The sequence below is a fragment of the Tenrec ecaudatus genome, chromosome 17 (genome assembly GCF_050624435.1).
Source record: "Tenrec ecaudatus isolate mTenEca1 chromosome 17, mTenEca1.hap1, whole genome shotgun sequence".
NCBI classification, from domain to species: Eukaryota; Metazoa; Chordata; class Mammalia; order Afrosoricida; family Tenrecidae; genus Tenrec; species Tenrec ecaudatus.
Window position 1 is genome coordinate 40,379,851 of NC_134546.1, and position 22,957 is coordinate 40,402,807.

At 40.7% G+C, this 22,957-nt stretch overlaps 1 protein-coding gene across 2 annotated transcripts in view; it reads right to left on the minus strand.

The window, feature by feature from the left end:
• FBXO11 (F-box protein 11) overlaps window positions 1-15,187 on the minus strand; it is an 86,932-nt gene extending 71,745 nt beyond the window's left edge. Inside the window, exon 1 of one of the 2 annotated variants that reach the window (XM_075535734.1) lies at window positions 14,213-15,187. In XM_075535734.1, coding sequence (XP_075391849.1) covers window positions 14,213-14,441 — 229 coding nt within the window. In that variant the 5' untranslated portion in view covers window positions 14,442-15,187. The remainder of the gene's footprint in view (window positions 1-14,212) is intronic. The other variant, XM_075535733.1, reaches the window with a different exon arrangement.
• Between the last annotated feature and the right edge of the window lie 7,770 nt (window positions 15,188-22,957).

The window sequence follows — 22,957 nt, forward strand, 5'->3', positions numbered from 1 at the left end:
GGTCACTGAAAAAGCAGAAGACCTTCAATGAGATAGAATGAAACAATGGCTGAACAATAACCGAGGGTACAGACAAATGGAGCAGTATTTTATTCTGTTGTACATAGGGTCACTATAAGCCGGAACGGATTCAACTACACAGAACAAAAACAACATAGTTTCCATATAACACAACTTAGAAAGAAAATCTCTTACAGCAAACAAAGTAATAGTGTTTTTACTGTTCTATAAACAAGTAAAGGCTTTATATAAATCTATTTCTTTTGTTGTTCTTTCTTCAGCTACCAAAAATCACTCTTTCAGAAATAATTTAACACTCAAAATTATTTTTTTAAAAGAAAAAAAATCTATCATTCAGCCAGGCATGTAAGCAAACTCAAAAATTCAAACTCTTCAAGTTGTGATATGTTTTTCGATATACAAAACCCAGGATCAATGAACCCGAAAGGGACAGTAAGTAGAATAAGGGTTTCTGGGGGTGGGGACTACAGTGGTGTGAGAGGGTGACAATGTCAAGGAGTCTAGGAAGAAAAAGAATGCTTGGAAACTGTGTGGTAGCAATTGTACAATTCTACTTGACATGATTTAACTATGGAACAATATATGTATTAACTCTCAAATAATAAAATTTACAAAACTCCTCAAACTCATTGCCATAGGGTCTATTTTAACCCATAGTGACCCTAGACCCTAGAGGGTAGGTAGGCCTGCCCCTGTGGGTTTGTAAGGCTATTAACTCCTCATGAAAGTAGAAAGCCTCATCTTTCTCCTGCCAGGCTGGCTGGTTGATGCAAAGTGCCAACCTTGTAGTTAGCAGCCAAATCTGTAAGCACTATACCACCAGGACTTCTATGTAAGTAAAGCATTATTTATATATATTTACTATTATAACCAAACCAAAACCTAAATCATTGCCATCAAGTTGATGCCGTCTCAAAACAACATTATTTACTATTATAATCTAGCAATTAAAAAACCAAAACTATATTCACAAACTTATGCTAGAAAGGCAAATTCACTGACTGGCAAAATCCTAAATATTTTACTCTTAATTAATCCTGAACTCTTCTTCCTTATTATCATTTATCCTCATTTTCTAGCACAGATTCGGCCAGTTAGCATCCAAATACTCCTGTGAATACAAAAACTAAAATTACCAAATAAGCACTTAAAACACTGAAAAAATACAGCATAAAACTTTTATTCAAACTTAGTGATACCACAAAGGGGACAACATCATCAAGTTATATACAATTTTACATCAAAATCAGATCCAAGTATTTTAAATACAAGCCTCCTTTCCTCGATTTCATATATAAAAAATTAAAAATTAATATAGAAAGAGAACAAAATTTACCTAAACTCCCCCATTCCTACACTATTGCTAACATTTCACCAAATCAAGTGTATATTCCCAATTAAACTATGTGTTTATCTGTGTTCTTAATGTGTATATATATATGACTGGTATGTGACATTTTCCTAATCCTCTAAATCCAGAAATTTACCTTTACAGGATCCTGAACAAGATTACACTCAGCTTAATATTTCAGTCGGAAAAGGTTCTCAAATCTTAATACTCAAATCATACAGAAACAGAGATAGCAACAAATCATTCTAATTCTAGGGCATAATCAGAAAGATACATAAAAGTTCCTTAGTAGGCACTAATAGGAAACCTCTGCAACTGAGAAGCTTAGATTTAAACATAATTTAAACTTGTCCTTCTATCTTCAATTTCTGGATATAAGAGCACAACAATGAATATAATGAAGGACAATACCATGAAAATAAGATGAAAGGCTTCAGTTCTGCAAGTAATTTCCTTCACTAAGGGCATATTTCTTTCTTAATCATTTACATAAAAATACTATAACTTGACTTAATCTTTGGGCTGCAACACTTTTGAAGTGCAGCACAAAAATAATTCAATCAATGATTAAAGGGCAAAATATATACCAGACTACAGAGTGGCCTTAAATCTTCACCTTAACAGCATTTCACAGCAAATCCTCTAACGGATTCTGTGGTCTTGCATAGAGTCTAAGGAAAAAGTTACATACAAAACGCCAATTTATCACGTGTTGTTGTTAGTTGCTATCGATTCCAACTCCGGGTGATCCCATGAGTGCAGAGCAGAACTACTACATAGGATTCTGACAACTATGATCTTTTGGAAGCAGATTACAAGGCGAGTTCAACAGCCAAAATTAAGTGGTTAACTATTTACTCCACCCAAGACATGGATATGTGTGCATATCCACCTTTGAAAATACAAATGTATATAAATTAGTAAGCAGCAAAGTATGTTGGCTCAGAAGATAATCTAATCAATGGAAGAGTAGATTTCTATTTATTAAAAGCAAATACTAAAAAAAGTATTTTTTTAGTTGGGAACATTTTATTATATTAAAATACTACAATTTTAAAAATCCCTAAATGACATAAACTAAAAGGCAGAATAACATTAACAAGTTTATTTAAATTCAATCTCTAATTCAACTATAAACTTCATAAAAGGCAGGAGATATACTCAAGTAGTAACAAATTCAGACTGACTTATAATGGTAATTCAAATGACACAGGGAGAATTTCAGAGCATCTCAGAAATCACCTGTCTCTAATTTAGAAATGAGGTTAAAAAAAAAATCACTGGGTTAGGGTGGGTGGAAGAGTGTGCGTGCGTGTTGGGGGAGAGGGAGTACACATTCAGAAGCAGCCCTGGCTCCTTAACCCCAACTTAACCATTTAGTGAATATAGCTATAGGTATAAAAGGAAAGAAAATGAATGGGAGGTGACACTGTACCATACTACTCTTTGTGGCAAGAGAAAACAGTGGTTAACACTAACACTGGACTGGTAAGGGGTAAAAGAACAGATATGAAATAATGAATTCTTCCTCCTCAGGTATCTAAGGCCACTGTATCACCAAATTCAAGCCTTATCTGTCATTCTCCAGGGACAATCGAATCAGGAGTACAAGCTTATAAGATACTAACACTTCAGCACAAGTTTTCACTTGGAGAAGAATTTATCAAGGGTCCTGGCAGAGGCAACACCCTCCTTTTCTCAATACATCAAAAATGAATAGATCTGTTCATGGACTTGAAAAACATTTTAGTGACCCAATTATTTTCAGAAAGTTTTACAATATTAAAATAAACTGCCTGTATGATGATAAGGAGTGAGCATCGATATGCAATAAATCAGAAAAAACAAACAAAATAAAACAAATCACCAAGTAGCATTTCCCCCCACAAGTATTATAAGGGGTAATAAATTAAAAAGAGTAATAAAAAGGGTTCCAAATTGAAATTGAGAAATAAATCTTACGGTCATGTCAGCTACAAAAAGAAGCAATATTTTTTTGAATGAAAGCTCTGATTAAAGTTTACAGTGTTTTGTCTGTTTAACTCCTTTATGTAAAAAATGATTGGGGCTCCCACTCTGTCCCTCAAAATAACCCAACCTGCAATCTTGGGGAGAAAATTAAACTATATTGAAGTTGATGGAAGAACTTTCTGGCTATTGATCAAGTGTTCTTTAAATTTTTTAATTGTTTACTTAAATTTTATTTAAAAAATGAAAATCTACTAAATTGTATCTTCTAAAGCTTAAAATAATCAATTTGCATATGAAAAACTGTAGCACCAAAACAAAATTTATAACATGTTCACAGACTACCCAGAATATTAATTCCAAGCATAGCTATTTGCAAAAAATGAAACTGAAAAAAGAGCATACTAACCTTCTTCACACTGTGTGTGTGTACGTGTATGTACGCGCAAGAAAAATTGACTATTAGAACTAACACTGAACTGATAAAGAATTTAACAAGAGTTACTAAAACCCGAATGAAGGCCAAACAAGATCTAGGTGGCATTTATAGAGGTCTAAAAACAGGCATGTACATATGTAAATATATTTATATATAATAGGGAAATAGATTTATGTAAATATATTTGTGTTAAGTATCAAGGTAGCAGACGGACACTGGGCCTCTCTACTCAACTAATCCCTCAACAAAAGAACATTTTGTTCTAATAATAATTCCCAACACGATCACTAAAGACAAAATGGGTGCATAAGCAAAAGTGATGAAGAAAGCTGATGGAGCCCAGCTATCAAAAGATTTTACATCTAGGGTATTATTAAAGGCTTGAGATAAACATGCAGCCATCTAGGTGAGAAGCAACAAAGTCCACAAGGAAAATGCATACCAGCCTATGTAATCATGAGGTGTCAATGGGATCAGTATTAGGCATCAAAGACCCAGAACAAAAAAATCAGTGTCAATGTGAATAAGGGAGAGTGCAGAGTGGAGACTCAAAGCCCATCTGTATACAATTGGACATCTCCTTACAGAAGGGTCACAAGGAAGAGACGAGCCGGTCTTTCCTCTAGTTCTTTAATGCTTCTTCCACTACCACCACCACCACCACCCACTATCATAACCCTAATTCTACCTTACAAATCCGGCTAGACCAGAGCTGGAAACACAGGGAATCCAGGACAGATAAGCCCCTCAGGCCCAATAATGAGAGTAGAGATATCAGGAGGGGAAGGGGAAGGTGGAGGGAGAAAGAGGGAACCAATCACAATGATCTACATATAACCCCTCCCTAGGAGATGCACAACAGAAAAGTGGGTGAAAGGAGACATCGGTCAGTGTAAGACATGAAAAAATAATAGCAATTTATTATTATCGTGAGGAAGGGAGGGTGGGGAAGGGGGAAATGAGCTGATACCAAGGGCTCAAGTAGAAAGAAAATGTTTTGAAAATGATGATGGCAATAAATGTACAAATGTGCTTGACACAATGGATGTAAGTATGGGTTGTGATTAGAGCTGTATGAGCCCCCAAGAAAATTATTTTTAAAATAATAAATAAAAGCATTTAATAAGAGATATTCCAAAAGACTCAAAGGAAAAGATTAATCCAAGTTATTTCATTCACTAATATTTGAAATAAAGCCACTCACATTTGTCTTCAAAAGCAAATGGATGTTTGTTTCTTATAAAGCAAATAGAAATCTTGCCTTTGTGAACAGATAAACAATGGTATATGTTGATAAATAAAATCCATAGAAAAGAACCTCACGCTATCTGTTAACTAAAAAAAGCCTCTTACTAAGACTTTTATTCAAAAGACAAATTAATGGGCCCAACATGCCATTCTGTGCATATTCAAAGAGAAATGTGTATGTGTACACCAAACAGCCACGTTAAGAATGTTCATAGCAGCACTATTCCTGACATTAAATAACAAAGGGAAAACAGCTGTTATGTCCATCAACTGTAAAATGGATAAATTGTAGTATATTCATGCCATCAAATATCATACAGTAACAAGAATGAATAAAACTATTGCTACAAGCAACAACATGAATGAAAACTCACATTCAGCCAAAGAAGCCAATGGCACACTGGAGTATATACGGTATGATTCCATTCACATATAGTTCAAAACCATTAAAATTAATCCAAGCAGTTTGAAAACTCAAGAGAGAGTTCAAGGGTGTGTCTACGTGTAGTTTTTCATTCAAATGATCACTGCTGATTCAATGGTCCATGCATACTGACACTCCTATTTGCTCCAACTCTTATTCCTCTCTATCCCAATCCTCAAACTAAAATTAGTACTTTGGAAAAAAAATGTAAGTTATGTACAAGATAAATGATTCCTGCAGTAACCTACCACCCCCTTCTCCCTTTGTTATGTATCTTAGATCTTTCTTCAAGGAACCCAATTTCCCCTTTGTTATTCGTTAATTGTAGTCCAGACAATTTCACAAGATTTGTGCCTCACCATATGAACAGAATGGATCCATAGGGTTTTTCAGGCCGTGACATTTCAGAAGCAGTGCCACACCTGATTTCTGAGGTGCCTATGGATGGATAAGGAGCCCTGGTGGGTTGTGGTTACTCGTTGGGCTGCTATTCTCATGGGTGGCAGTTCAAAATCAGCTGCTCTGAGGTAAGACTGGGCTTTCTACTTTCATAAACAGCTACAGTCTCAGAATCCCACAGGGGGTCGCTATGAGTCAGCATTGACTCAATAGCAATGAATATGGGTTTTTGGGGTTGTTTACTTTTAATGGGTTGATTGGTAAACACTGGACTGTTGCAAGGTCAACGAGTCAAATTCTCCAGCTGCTCCATTGGAAAAACATGATCCTTCTATGTTTTTACCTGTAAAAATTTACAGCTGTGAATACGCTATACAGGGTTGAGTTAGAAAACAATTCAGTGGCAGTGGGCTTGGTTTTTTGGGGTGGGTTTAAACCACTAACCTTTCTGTTGACAGGTTAGTCCCTGAATGTTTACTGTGGGTTTTATTGGGCCTAAAGTAACAAAATTTGACTAAGTGATAAGTCTCTGAAAAATGCAAATGCCCCTCAGAATTGTGAAGCTATCAGTCATTCACTTTAAATGAGCTTAGTGACTAATTTTAACTTAACATATAGCTAGCTGATTTTTATATAAAATAGAAAAATGAGTTACTCCACAATGCTCTTTACCTTAAAATCCCTTTGTTAAAAAAATTAGATTTCAAAATAAAACACCTGCCACTGCACCACATTTCTTTCAAACATGACTTCTTTCATTTTACTTCTCTATGACACAAAACTGAAATTCACTTCTAATTCTCATTAAAGTCTGTTTTCCAAACAGGTGTGACTAATTATGTGGAAACAATTACTAGTGATAATACACACCAACCCTATTCATGTCAGAAATAAAACAGGTATATAAAAAGAGAGAGCTACATACCCTCTTACTCTTAAGTATTATAGTCTCATGACGTCTGGTGTTAATATTTTTTCACATCTAACCCCTTAACATTAGCAAGGAAACACCTCAACCCTAAAGGAGTTAGAAAACCGGTAGACTACACAGATTCAAATCAGACGGTCTTATCATAATACTAAGGAAACTACTATCAAAGATTGAACTCACCTTGTGGCTACTTTCATACCAAAGAAAAACTTTCAAAAAAGAGTCTCTACAACCCAACGTAGCCATCTGGAATATGGTACTGCTGTTCACGAGGGGAAAATGGTGATACTGGGATTGTGACCTTAGAGAAATATACTTTTAAAGCCACAGCTTCTTATTCTATTTATGTTTCTCAAATATTCTCCAAGCTTTGCGGAAATAGAAAACCAATGATAACTGCCTCATGAGGTGTGAAGGTATTCTTTCCCCTCTTATTCTACCAGATGGGAGACGAGGCCCCCCCACCCTTTTCCTGAACATATCCCCACAAGATTCCATAAGTGCAAGACTTTTAAATTGGATTTTTAGAAATGGAAGAGGAAGTAAATATCCGCCAAAGAATATTCCAATTCACTAAACAAAGAAAATAGATTTTACGTAAACAACATACAGACTAAGTGTTTCTAATGCATTCATTTTCAAAGTAAAATATCTATTTTAAATATTTGCCTTCAACCAAAGTTATGTAAAGAAAGTTAGCTTCATTTCTTTTTCCTAAGGATTAAGTTTAAAGCGCATTTTTGTGTGTTAACATGTATTTTAAAATCCCAAGCTACCCATTTAAGGACCAAGCTTTGTTCCTTAACCAGTCGAAATTACTACGGAAGCCTAATGCTATTTTTTCTTAACCACTTTAGTGCTTTTATGGGCAAGAGATGAGGCCCTCTATGACTGTAGTCAGTCAGTCTTTGGAGACCCACAGGGCAGTTGTACCCTGTCTTATGGAGTCGCTATGAGTGAGAACAGACTCCATGCAGTGAGTTTGGGGTTTTGGTAAACATTTTTTCACAAAATGATGTAACTCTGATGGCACAGTAGTGTCACGCTGGGCTGCACAATTCGCATGGCCAGCAGCAGTTCAAAACCACCAGCTCTGCAGTAGAGAGACGGGGGCTTTTTACTCCCGTAAACTGGAGGCAGTTGGATCTATTAGGATCACTATGAGTCAGCATTGACTTGATGGCAGTACTGTTTTAGATAAAATGGTTTATGAAGAGGTTTCAAAAAGTTTGTGGGAAAGAAAGTGGGATTGAAAGATAATGGAATTTGTCCACCAACTTTGAAGCCCTTCTAATATTTTCCACCTGAGATCATATATTTTCAATGATGCTGTTTTGAAGTCTAAGAGTAACTTAGACCACATTTTATCCTCCTGGAATAGTGGTCTATAAGCATGAGTTTAACATACTTTGTAATTTATGAGTAATTCAGGGGGGAATCTACCCATCTTTGTACAATCAAAACCTAGAGATCCCATTAAAATAAAAACCTAGAAAAACGTACTTGCCAACCATATACTTTCTTTTTTGAGACAAATCTACATGAAAGGGAAAATTATGATTAGCAGCAATTGAACAAACTATGGCTTAGGTCAGGAGAACTTATTTTTCAAAGTACTATCTTGGCTTTTTAATTTTAAAGAGGTCTTTTGTAGATTTTCCAAGTGTAATACAATTAAATATGATAGTACCTGAGAATGGAACCCTGCTGGCACAGGGATTAAGGGCTCAGCTGCTAATTGAGAGGTTGGTAGTTCAAACCCATCCACTGTTCTGAGGGAGAAAAATGTAGCATTGTTTTCAAAAAGACTACAGTCTTGGAAACAGGGAGCAGGGATACTGTGTGTTACAGGGTTTCTATAAATTATAATCAACTCAATTGGCAATGCTTTTGGTTTGTTTTAAAGAGCGTTTAGAACAGACTAGCATAAGAAACAATCAGTATTTATTTCAAATATCCCTTATTTTTTCTTATTTTTCAAAGCATTTTATTAGATATGATTACTTATCAGCAATTACAAATTCTGAGATTATACAAACTCACCTAGATTGCATTTGGGGAAATACAGAAATTAAAACTCATGCATATTTGTATCCTGGTCTCATTCTTCATTATTATTAGTTATATATCAAAGAACTGTCATTTATTGAACATCTATATGCTAGATACTTTCCGATATTGTATCCTTATAGTCATTCTATAAAGCAACTCGTCTCCCCATTTCACTAAAACTGACCGATTCTATTGCTTGCCCAGTGTGAAACAGTGATATTGCCATAATTAGAACCCGTCTATCAATCTAGCTTTTAATTCTGAGTTGTCTACTGTTCCACATTTCATATTTTACTTCTTCATAAATTCATTCTCAGAGAGCATGGGGGATGCCTTGTTAACAATCTAATACGAACTAGAGTTTGTTGGGAGTAAAGAATGCATCTCAAAGAGCAGGTAAATTAATGAAAAGAGACCTAAAACTGAACACTTCAGACACAGTGAGACACAAGATAGTCCCAAAACAAAAATAATCTATTAGTTAAGGTGTGAGCCCTCATGGAGCTGTCAGATTAAGTGTTGGACGGCTAACCTCAAGGTTGGTAGTTCAAACCCACCACCTACACCATGGGAGAAATATGAGGCTATTGTCTCCTGTAAATAACTTCCTAATGGAGCCTATTTTCAACATTAAAACAAATAGGAAAACAACAACAACAAAGAAAATACTTGCTAGCCTTGCTTTGCCAAATTTAAGTTCGGAGGTCCTCATTAACAAGTCAGGATCTACTACTGAGAGTTCTTACTTCATCTGGTAGTACTCTAAATTAGCTGGACTTTCTCTACCAGAATTCTCAGTTTAAAAAAAGAGAGAGATAGAAATAACAACACAGGACAACTTTTGGGGCTTAACAACATCAACAATACCTAATTTATATCCTTCAAATAATTCCTATACTTTAAGAAAATTTTAAAATGGGCTCTCTTCATGTTGGGTGGAGCCTCTCTTCTGGTGGGATGTGTAACTATTCCTTAGTGCTTTTTAAGGTTTAGTTTTTAGATGGGAAAGTACTTATTCCCTATTCTGTATATAATCTCCTATTACTAATTCCTAAAACATGAAAAAATCAAGTTCCTGTCCAGAACAAGGCCATCTACAGAGGTCACGGAGGTTGCTTATTCTAGGAGCAGTGTGAAGAATCTGAAGGAAAAACATCTTACTGCCTTACTAAGGTGTAATTAGCATACGGAACAAAGCTGTATATGTAGCTCCATCAAGAATATTATGTGCAATCGTGTATGTACTAATTTTTTCAAACAAATTTGGTTAAAAATAAAACACCAGAAACAAATCAATCCCTTAGAATTCAAGAGTCATGTGAGATTTTATCCCACAAATATGAGATGAGATTGTTTTTATTGCGTACGTTTACTTTGGACAAGAGATTAACCATAAAATCCACTAATATGACTACCAATATTGACTATTGCACTGAATAACATTTATTGAACTATAAAATGATACCACAGTTAAACGTTCAGGCCTTTAAAACACCATGATTTCTCCAGTAACTAAAACTATTTTTTAAAACTTCCATAATATTATTTTCAAAACTCAAATTTCATCTTTTACTAATTCAAATTATTAGTAAGTGAGAAATTAACAATAGCAATTGATTCCAGGTATAATTTAGTACCTGGAAGACAAGGGTTGGAGGGGACTTTTGAGTTTTAAATACATGCATCTATTACCTATTCAAATTATTTTATTTTAACCACCTAAAACTACTGAATAAAATATAGAGTACTTCTGTCTACGTAGGCTTTTCCCACATTCTAGAAAAAGACTACCAAATAGATTTCTACAGCAAAGAAGATAAACTCAGCAAAACAGGTTAGAAAAACGAAGTCCTTAAGATTTTTACACAAAACATCGGAAACTCACTTGTTTCATTAAATCATGGAGTACATTATCAAAATTTCCCTATGTTAACCAAAGTCATTTTGTATTAGATTGATGTATGTAGAATTCCAAACTCAGGAATTTGCATCAAAAGATTAAAAATAAAGACTAATGATCCCTATTCAGCCCTAAGACAGTGGGCCATTTCAGATAATTTAAGTGAAGACATTTCATGAAATACCCAGGTCAATATTTCTCTATTTGAGCTGTAAGAAACACTCCTCCCTGGAAAACTTTTGAAAATTCTCTAAGATTTCACTTTATAAGTTGGCTGGTAAGGTTCAATTTTTTTCTTCTTTAAACAATTGCCATTTACAAGTAAGAGAAAAGAGAGAGAGAGAGAGAGAGAGAGAGAGAGAGAGAGAGAGAGAGAGAGAGAGAGAAGGGGGAATTTTAAAACTTTGGAAAAATGTAATGAAAAGATACAGAATTTTCCCTTGAACTTTTGGACACTCCATCTTTTACACATCCACACCCACACCCCGCCATATACGTCAAACCCAAACCAAATCGGTAGCCACTAGGTCAATCCTAACTTTTGGTGACCTCACATATTACAGGTAAGAATGGAGCTAATCTCCTGTAGCTCCCTTTACCCTCCGCCCCCATACACACACTGCTTAAGCATTCTGCAGCTAACCAAAAAGACCTGGTGATCTGTCCCAACGAAGATGACAGCCTCAAAAAACTCTACGGGGTAGTTTTACTCTGCAACAGGTTGAAATGGGCTTGATAGCGCCAACACCACGCACACTCACAAACACATATAAATACAAATGTATGTGCACATGATGTGTCAAGAAACTTTTCTTATCAAAACAAGCTGTGAGCAAGAAGCAACTAAAAACTATTAGATTTTTTTTTGCTTCAAAAACATACTGCTTCATAACTATTTGCCACCACTAAAAAGACCTTTATATGAAAAAAGTGATTCTATATGGAGACTGGACTCATTAAAATCTCACTTCAGTTCCCTATCCCAGCAGGTTGGCAGATCCCCTATTATGTAACTATCCAAGCCTCCATCAAATTGGTATCAAGTTTTTCAATGTTAGCAATTTGTAGTTCCTTCACTACTATATTAAATTTGTAAAACAAAACCTCTGCCAGAAATGATCACTCCATAAAACTTCTAAAATAAAAGCGTATTCTTCATGGCTAATGTCTGTTACCTACGTGAACTGTACATTTAAAAAAATGCCAATTTTCATGCAACTGAATATTTTTACATAAAACTAGCAAAAGCCTTTATTATTTTAGCCTTTTAATTTATCTTAATGTTTTTATTCATTTGGGGCCATTTATTTGCCCTCTAAAAGACACTAACTGTTTTCCCTGAAGGCTAATCAAGTCTTCCCCCTCTGTGCCAACGCAGGGTCTCCAGAACAGTTTCTACCAGCTGCAGCAAAGCAACTATTCTCCAATTGGACTTACCATTTAGCTAGCTACACACTGAAATTATGATTCATCAACACCTATTATTCAGTTTATGAACACCAATGAAGAGAAAACTGACACCCTCATGTAATTACCAACTAGTCATTTTACCTCTTTACTTCAAATGGAAAAAGACAATATAAGTTTTTGAGCAAATGAAGAAAAGTGTCCAGGATAAAATTACCTCAACTAAGTTTAAAATTACACACAAATCATAAAATGGGGATTTCGGGGAAAATTTTGAAATACACAATGGAGCTAAATTTTCTGACCCAGTGCTCATTGTCATTAAGTCAGCACATCTTAGAAAAAAGATTACTTTTAGCAATGGGATCCTTGATACTAAAAGTTGGGATTTCAACCTAGCGTCATTGTTTTCTCCAAAACACAGGCCAAATCTAGTATACAGAGCCAATTCTGGAAGGAGATTTAAATATTATTTGAAAGGAATACAAAAGAACCTTAATTTGCATGCCCTACTGTAAAAAATGAAAGCACATCATTAACTTTACATCAAAAAAGGTGAATGTATCAAAGAATTAACACACATTTACCAATTATGTTGTACAAGACCTCTTTAACTGGCTTGAGACGTCACATTCTGTCAAGCAACGTACTGCAAACTGCTTTCTCAAGGACTATCTCTAACAGTGCCTAGTGAGAACCTTAACTATCCCTCAGATTAACATCACCCTCCTTTCATTGGCTAAATATTTTGATCAAGTACAACAATGAAGCAGTTTTAAAGAATGTATAATGTTCAAAAGGCAATCTCGATCCCTTTCAGAAGTGTGGCCAGCAACACACGCGAAATGTACCGTAATCGGACAACTAAAACAAGCAAAATGTCTCCTAACGATCCCTTCCTCCTTAAAACCACCACGGGCACACGCAAATATGGTGCTGACCCCCCTCCCCCCGAGCAGCTAATTAATAAAGCGAATAGTTACATTTACAAACCCAGGGCACCACCCCACCTCGCACACCTCCCCAAATAACCACGTCTTGCAAGTCGGAGGGAACCTTATTTTTGCTAAAGCAGGAAGCCGACCCCGGGGAGCCTCAGCCCGTAGACAATGGTGGTTACCAGACAGTGCTGCACAGTTGGGTCCAAATGACACATTTCACTAGGCCTTGGACACAACACACGCACACACACACACATAAACACACGCGCTCGGGAGCACACACGCGCGCGCACGCACACACACTCACACACTCGAGCCCAAGGGGCCTCTTCTAAGGACGGGGAGTCCAAACCCCGCTGGAAATGGGGGGCGGCGGCGGGGCGTGGGGGTCGCTCAGGAGAGGACGGGCGGGAGGGGTGTCGACGGGGCGCGGGGGAACTGCACCGCACGCGAGAGGGAGGGGGCTGGAAATGGCCGATGGGCTCTATATTTATTTATTTAAAGGTCTGGCCTTAACGGGTCCTTCGCAGGGGTTCTGTAACTAAAGCCAAACTGCGCAGCAAACATTGTGGGGCTGCGAGCGGCGTCGCGGCTCCCCCGCCCCCGTGACTAGGGACCCGGAGGCCGGGGGCACAAGTTCCCCGGCCCGCAGCGCGGGGGTCCGCTCCCCTCCTCCACTGCAAGGGGGGCGGCCACGGCCGAGCGGGGGGGGAGGCGGTAGGAACAAGTTCCCCAGGCAGCCCCCACCGCCCGCTCACTCCCAGCCGCTCCCCCACCTTCCATTCGGCAGGGGGAGGCTCCGCCGCGCCGGGCGGCAGAAAAGGGGGAAATCCCACCCCTCGCTGGCCCCCCAGCCGCCCACACACTCCCGCGGGGTCTCGCAGCGAGCCCGGGGGCCCGGGGCGGGTGGGGGCGGCGGCGGGGGCCGCGTCCCCGAAACCAAACAAAGCGCGGCCTGAGCGGGAGCCCCGGCGAGGGGGGAAGCCGCGGCTTTTCCTGGCGGCCGCGGCCCGGCCGGGGCTGACACTGCGGCAGGGGGACCCGCCTCGGCTCGGCCCCCGGCCCCCACGCCCGCCCGCCCGCCCGCCGGGGAGCCCGGGCCGGCGGCGGCCCGAGGGAGCGCGGCCTTACCCCGCTCGCCGGCGTTGTTCCGCTCCTGAGGTAGCGGCGGAGGCGGCGGTGGCGGCGGCGGAGGCTGCTGCTGCTGCGGCGGCGGCGGAGGCTGCTGCTGCGGCGGCGGCTGCTGCGGCGGTTGCGGCGGCGGCTGCTGCGGGGGCTGCTGCTGCTGCTGCTGTTGCTGCACCGGGCGCGGCCGCGACACTCGCCTGGGTCTCCGGTTGGCGGCTCGGACGGAGTTCATTTGCCGGGCTGAGGTGGCGGCGTCGGCGGAGGGACACACGCGCGCACAGCGAGCTCCGATGCGGGAGAAGGGGGTGGGGAGAGGGGGAGGAAGGAGAGGGGGCGAGGGGCAGGGGAGACGGGCCGGCGCGGCGGGGGTGAGCGAGCCCCGGAGTCCAGAGAAAGGCCCCGGGAGACTGAGCCCGACCAGCGAGGCCGGGCGGCCGGGCCTGACGCGCAGGCAAGGCCGAGGCCGCCGGGAGGGGCGGCCGCGAGGGACGGAGACCGAAAGACGGGCCGAGCCGGGGAAAGAAAGAAAGGGCGGCCGCCCGCTTGGGGATCCCGAGGCGAAGCGCGGCGACGGTGGCTGAGGAGACAGAGCCCGGTCCCGCCGACTCCCGAGCGGCGTCTCCGGCGGCGGGGGGAGTGGGCGGGCGGGCGGGCGAGGAAGGGAGAAGGAGGAGAGAGAAGAGAGGGAGAGGAGGGAGGGAGGGAGGGAGCAGGGGGCGCCCGGCTCTCTTTTTTTCTCTTCCTCCCCGCACACCCCCTGAAAGAGATTTCTGTAAGGAATTTTTTTCTCTTTCTTCGGTCTCCTCTCTCTCTCCCCCCCTCCCTTCTCTCCTCGGCGAAGGGGAAATGAGTGTGAAGGGAGGAGATAGGGAGAAAAAGAGGCGTCGTCGTTCCTCCTCCTTAAAGGAACCTTCTCCCCTCCTCCTTAGCCCCGTCGCCGCCGCTGCTGGTGCCGCTGCTGCTCCGTGGCAGAAGGAGCCATTGACACTGCCGGAACCTCCACTCGCCCAGTCGGTCCCTCCCCGCCGCGGGGCTGGCCAGGGGCGCGGGGGAGGGCCGCGGGGTGGCGGGGGGAGGGGTGAATGGGCGGGGAAGGCGAGGGGCGGGGATTCCGGCCGGGCAGCCAATGGGAAGCGCCCATACAACCTCTCGGCCAATGGGGCCTGCGCTCTTATCACGGAATCCCTTCCTTCAACGCCCTGTTTCCTCTCTTGGGTTTCCTCCCTCCCCCGCCGAGGAGAGGTGGGGGGGAAGGGGAGTGTGGCGGGGCGGGTGATAATGGGGAGGTATCAGGGCATATAATAGAGTGGGGGGGTGGGCGAAGAGAGCGCTAGTGCGTAGCGACGGTTCTAGGGGAGGAGGTGCTTGGAGGAAAGGGCGAGGGCTGCTGATGTAATGGGGAGAAGTGATTAATCCTTGGTTTCGCCGTTTCTGCCCGCTCCTCCCTTCCCCACCTTTACCCGAGGTTTGAGAGAACATTTTAAAAGTGGGGCGAGGGAGTCGATCTTCAGTATTTCAGGTTTTCTGTCAAAAACCAGCTCCACTGCCGTGGGGTTTATTTCACCTCACATCGACCCCATAGGAGGGTAGAACTGTCCCGTAAGGTTCTGCAGCGCTGAAATCTACGGAACCGGACTGCCACCTCTTTCTTCCTCTGAGCGGATGGTGGATTGGAACCCCCAGACCTTCCTCTGGGTTAGTAGCCAGGCTCTTTCAGAGTAGGGAAGCCCCCCAAATTTGACATGTAGGGGGCGCTAGAGATCCCGTGGCCTGTAGCCAGGCCTTGGTGGAGATCAACTTTACTGAGGTGTAAACTTGGTCACCGAGTTTGCACTCGGATCCTAATTATAATCCAAGAGACTAAGTGTTTAGAAAGGGTTGATCAATATGTCATAGACCTTTGGTCAATTTGCTTTGGGGAGAAGTGGTTTGTATAACGTCGGAAAAGTAATATGTGAGGAAAGGAGCAAAGTGCTTGTACATGTGTTAGGTTGTGATTATGTGACTTAAAAAAATTGAACCCCCAAACGCAAAGGAAAACTCTCCAAGAAGAATTACCTTTTGTTTGTTTTTAAATCATTTTATGGGGAACCTTTTGTATCTGTATTTAGTCCCCTCTCTTTAATCTGTCCCCAGGGAGTGGTGGGGATCTCTCCCCTGTTAGCTGTTATGATTTTTTTTAAAAAAGTGCATTTTCTCATTTCAACCCCCAACCTTTTTTTTTTTAACCGTTTTTTGGATGTGGAAAAATTGACAGTTTAACTGATTCTATGATGTTTAGACCTTGGATTGATTTCTCATTTGAATTTGATCAATTGCGTTTGATTGGAGGTGATCCAGTTTATGTAGTGTCTTTGAGACCCTGATTTGATACGTAATAGGCAAATTACTTCACCTTTCTAGCTTTCCATTTTTCTCTTTTAAATGACCGTTTGAGATTTAATGTTCTTTTCCAATTAAAAAAGGCTTTGTGAATTTGAAATGAAGCAACTTAGATATGTTTCCTCTTCAAAAAAATGTTTTTTTAGGGAAGAGGGATGTTACGGAACCATTGAAGAGCTACACATATGCATAAAACGTAAATTTAGTTCAAATAAATATTAGAAGAAAAGCAAAATTATAAGAAAATAACTATACATACTACAAAGAAAATTCATGTGTCACTATTGGTTAAGCATTGAACATAAACATTGGAGTGCTAACTACAGGTTAATGGTTCAAACCCATCACCTGCTGCTAGGGAAAAAGATGAGACTTTATCTGTTCCCAAATAATTGCTGCACTTGGAACCCCTACATAGCGTCACTATGAATCAGAATTGACTTGCTGGCAGTGGGGGGGTTGATATACATAATAAAGGTGAATTCATAAATTTGGCTTTTCTAAAAATTCTTCATGAAGTACTTTGGGTATGTAAATTGCTATGGGGAACATGCACACAGCAAAATCTTTGGTTTGTATTTAGGAGTGGCAGAGTTGTAGATTTACCAGCATTAATGGAGATGTACAAAAAAGCAACTTGTTTATTTTCTATAAGTTAATTTTCCCCGCAGCTCTACAGGATCCCTTCTCCCATTTTTTAAAACATAAATGTTTCACTTTCAGATTTTATTATCTCACCTTTCTCCCATCCCAAGATTTGCATAGAAGGGGAGAAGTTTGCTGCATAAGGTAAAAGATTGTAATACCAAACTAATTGCTGTTAGTCCATACCAACTCATGTGACCCCATGTGTCCCATAAGGTTTTCAAGGGTATATAAGGGCCCTGTGATAGGTTTTGTGTCAGCTTAGCAGGGTTAGGATTCTCTGGGGAGTGATAAAACCAAACTCATTACCACTGAATCAATTCTGACTCATAGTGACTACAGGAGAGAACAGAACTTGTCCCTGTGAGTTTCCAAGACTGGCAGTGAAGAACTAGTAGTTCACCAAGCTAGTGGACAGGAAGCACTAAGAGGTAGAAGAAGGGGGAAAATGATGGCGGGGCAGGAGGAGGCAAAGACATAGGGATATTAACAGAGGTGTCTACTTATGTAAATATATTAATCCATAACAATAGTGATATTGGTCTATGTAGATATATTTATAAGGCAATACACTGAAGCTGCAGACAGGCCTTGGGTCTTGGCTCATACCTTCTCTTAATACAAAAGTACTTTGTTCTAACAAATTGGCATTCTGTGATGCTCAACACCTCCACTCCCCCTACACAATCACTGAAGGCAAAATGGGTGCATAAGCAGATGTGGTGAAGACAGAGATGGTGCCCGGTTATTAAAAGATATAGTGTCTGGAGTCTTAAAGGCTTGAAGTTAAACAAGCGGCAACAAGACCACATTGAAGAAGCACACCAGCCAGTGCAATCATGGGGTGCCATCGAGACCAGGCAATGGGCAGCAGAAGACTTACAACAAACAGTAAACAAGCAAAAATGCATTGGTGAGAATGGAGGGGGGTTGGAGTGCACTAATGGGTCACTCAATATACCTCTGATCCCTTGAGACCTCCTCACCCCCCTCCCCACTATCATGACCCCAGTGCGGCTTCCCAATCTAGACTAGACAGGAGCATGTACATAGGTATAGGCAAGAGATAAAACTCACAACACATGGAACCCAGGAATGGGAATAGAGATACCAAAAGGGTGGAGGGAGTGGGAGGGGGACACCAATTGCAATGAATGGTACATCACCACACACCCCATCCTGGGGGAAGAACAACAGAAACCAGAAGGGAAGGGAGACAGCAGTTAGTATTGAGTTTTGAAAATAATTAACAATCTATAATATCAAAGGGCTACGAGGGTTGGGGGAGGGGGGCAGGAGGGTATAAAGGGGGGAGGGAGGGAAAAAACATATCAAGGGCTCAATGGAAAGTAAATGTCTAGAATGATGGAATATATGTACGCATATGTCAGATACAATTGATGTATGGTTTGTAACGAGTTATAGGAGCCCCCGATAAAATGATTTTTTAAAAAAGAACTAGTATTTCCCATTGCTGTGATTTAACACAATGTAATTTCCTCCATAGTGGGATCTCCTGTGAGCAGCCAATCAGTTGAAAGATTAGGGTAGAATGCAACTTCCTTACTCAGGTCACAGCCTTGATGCAATCCGTTGAGAGGTTTCCTAGGAGATGTGGCCTGTTGGCCGTGTAAGTAGATGCTGTGGAAAAGATTGCTTGCTTTTAGCTGTGTGTGGATCCTGCCTGTGTCTCATCAACTTCTGGTTCTTTGGACTTGAGTCAACGTCCTGCCACATTGCCTACCAAGCCTGAGAATCATCAGCAAGCTCAATAAGATGTAGAGTCAATAGGGCAATACTGATGATGGGGGGGTGTCTCAACAGACAAGGTGAAAACAATGTTCTTGACTCATCAAGGCCTAATAAGGTATTCAGGGAACCCAGAACCCTCTATGTGTCTCAGTGAGAAGAGAGGGCAGCTTGGAGATCAGTAGGACTGCAGACACTTGGGGTCAAAGCAGCTGTCAAGGTGAAAGAATTAGTTCCCATCCTCGCACTGGGAAACCCACTGCCTTTACCCATTTTCTTGGATTTTACCATGTCTATCTGAATACTCCAACCATGTGTTTTATTGTTTCTACCCTGAGAAGGAAAGGAAGTCTACTGGATCTGGTTTTCTTTCTCTACCTCTTCCTTGTTTCTTTTCCTTTTTTCCATCATCCCCTAGGGCTCTGGGGGGTGGTGGTGGCGGCGGTGGTAGATTTACACCCTTCGTTTATGTCCAGAACTTCCCTTACATACTGCATCCTCCTTGCTCTTGACTTGGCATCTACTCTACTTCCCTTTTTGGAGCTATGATGACTGATGGATGTAAGAGAGAAACTAGTTTAACAATAATGCAAACATATATATTGGGAACTTTTAAAAAACACTGTCATCCTCATACCACCATTCTATTTTTTATTTCATGGGGCTACATATCCAATTCTCCTTTGTACAAAAGTGTTAAACGCCATCTTAATTTAGAAATGTGGAAGTTAGTTGTAGGACGGGCATTGGAGATTATTAGTCTGGCAAAATGGGAAACTAAAGTCCAAAGAGGTGAGATGAGAAAGCCGAAGTTTACTAGTTAGTGACAAAGCTCCTGCCAGCCTGTCCAGTACTTCCAGACACAGGTTCTGCAGACTCTTAATCCTACTTACTAAAACTCAGAATGTTCCAGAGGACTTCATCACCAGGCCCACTTAGGTTAGCAAAGAATCTTGGCAATTCGCCATCAGAGAAGTCAGATGTGATAGAAAGGCAAGTGAAAAATCGAAAGGCTTTTCAGTTGGTTGGTTCGTTGGATTTTAGTTTGGGATAGGAAACTCCTTGATTTATTTTAGTATATATTTAGCATAATTTCAGAGGACTGAATTCCCTCTGGAGTTACTCTCACTTCAAGAACATCATAAATGTTTGTTTTTCTCCACTAATTACTGGTGCTTAACAGGTTAGTGTACTTAAAAGTATTTGTTTATAAAACCTATCACACAAAAAAACCCTATCACAATAGGAGTATAAAAATAAGCTCTGTAATCATTTTAATACATGGCAGGTGATATTTGCTGTGATTTTTATTACATATATTTTTTATATTTTAAAGACTCAAACTTCCCTTTCCTCAGCCATTCCATTTCCCAGTCCCTCTCAGCACTCAGTCACATAAGGCACCTCCAAGCTTCTCCTTTCTTTTATGTCATTTAGGAAATTAGTTTGATCTGAATATGGTTTTCCTGAAGGAATAACCAGCTCTGTTTAAAATATCCTTGTTAGAGTATGAATGCCTTATCTCCTTCAGCTGTAAAAATTTATTCTGTAGTACATGCTCAGATAATATTTTATCAGGTAGGGAAATTAACTCAGACTAAGAATTTAAATTTAATGTATATGTAGAAAAACCTGGTAAGCACACATCCATTGGTAGTCACAATAGAGGTTATCTTTAAGGAATTAGAGAATCTAATACCTTTCCCTGTGGGATGGTGCAGACATGACCTTATAAAAGAAATTAATTATGTTTAAGATTTAGGGTAGGCTGTGATAGATAGTTGTTAATCCCTATTTTTATTTTCAAAGCAGACCCAATTTCTAAACATGCAAGGAGACTAAGTCACAACAATATGCGTATATTGTGGAAAGCTATGCTACTTACCAATAACTGGCAGGTAGCAGAAATATATGCAAATATGAAAGTGGAAGACCAAGAGGGAGCTCTGGCATTTATTGGCTATGTGACTGGACAAATTGCATAAACTCTCTGTGCTTCAGTTTCTGCATTTGTAAAAGTGGTCATAATAGTACTCAAGTTGTGAGGTTGCTATGAAGGTTACCTACATTAATGTCTGGAAAATGCTTAGACCCATGCCAGGCGCATGGTAAGGGCTCAGCAAATTGTTAGTCGTCGTCACCATTCTTATTGTTGGTGGTTGTGTAAGTATTATTTCTGGCCTAATTTGTTTCAAGATTACATGGACATTTTAGGTAGGGAAGCATGTATGATTCTTGTTTTAAGGAAATATGCCTAGAAAAAATGAATAGCATTAAACTTTAAAAAAGAAAGAAACTAGGGGGAGGAGAATGTCCTGTGTGAGATGTTTGTGCTCCGATAAGATTTGAACCGTAGGTAGTGTCCTGTAGTGAACGCAGACAGACTAATGTTTTATTATGGTGGAAACCTTTTAAGAGAGAATCTGAAAGAGCAGTGGGGAGTTGTGTTAGAGGAAGAAAGGGAATCACATAGGTTAAAAATGAAAAACTAACCTATACCTACTTGAAAAAGTATAGTGGAATGATAGAAACAGGGCAAACCAGTATGCCAATATTTATTGCATCATGTTTTAAAATGAATTTTTTATTGTGAATTAGGTGGGGGTTTCTTTTCAGGCCATCCATTCTGCATTCTACAATGCAAACCACTCATCAACACACACGCATACGCGTATATTCTATCCCACCCTTCTTCCCGTGGAATCCTCCAAAGTCTGTACCCTTTGCTAAGCAAGTCTTTGTCATGGCTTTTCTTCTTATAGCCGTGGTCTCATACAATATTTGTTCTTTTGTGATTGACTGACTTCACTCAGCATTGCTTCACTTTTGACAATAGCCAAAACATAGAAACAAATAAAATGTCCATCAGCAGCATTCTTAATGGTTGCCATGGGTGGGAGAGAGGAGGATAGAGTAACTTTATGTTTAGAGGATTGAGTTTATGTTCATTGTGTTAGGCTGGGATCTCTGGAGAAGCAAAACCAACGATGTGTACTTATATATGTATATATCTATATGCACACAGCATATTTGTATAAATATATGTATGTTTACATCAAGAAAATGGTTCACACAATTGTAGAAGCAGGTAAGTCCAGTATGATTCAAGTCCATGGATCAGACATTAAGCAGGAGGATTCTCCTGACCCACTTAGCTATGGGGTTGATGAACCAGGAAGTAAGAATACCAACCAGGAAGGGCCCAGATGGGTGGGTGGTGAATGGATAAATCCAGGGTCAGCAGATCAGGCTTGCTGATGCAGAGCCCAATGAATACAAGGCCGGCAAGTCAGATGACAGGCCAGATGGCTCCCAGCATTGGCACCCAAAATGGCGAGCCATTGGTCAAGTCCAAAGAACTAGAGGCTGATGATCCAAATGCAGCAGCCAGATCCAGCAAGAAGCCAGCAAGCTTCCCCAATCATCTATGTATACAGGAATTAGGTCACCCCGCTGAGGAAATGTCCTTTCAATTGCTCAGGACTGTGATCTGAGTAAGGGAGTTGCACTCCACCCCAAACCTCCCACAAAGGCTTGGTTGCTTACAGCAGATCCCAAAATGGAGTCACGTCATGGGGGATTACTAGGCCAAACCATCAAGAATCCTGGCCCAGCCAAGTGGACTCAAACTGACATCACATTAATGATGGTGGAATAATTTGGAAAAGGATAATGATAATGGTGGGCACAATGTGAAAAATACAACCAATACCATTCGATTGTAAATATGGCAATTGTATCAGTGAATGCTTGGATTTATATATTTTCACCACAATTTTAAAAAGAAAGGGAACCGTAAAATATTATGTCCTGCTACAGTGAAAGAAATGCAAGGGGTTAGCACATATTACTCAAGGACTAGAAAATTGTAAAGGTAAGGAAGTGGGGCCTAGGGGCAATGTTTAGGGTGTTCAAGAGAAGAGTTTGGTTTACGATGAATATGGGACAGAATAGACTTTCCCCACAGGGCTT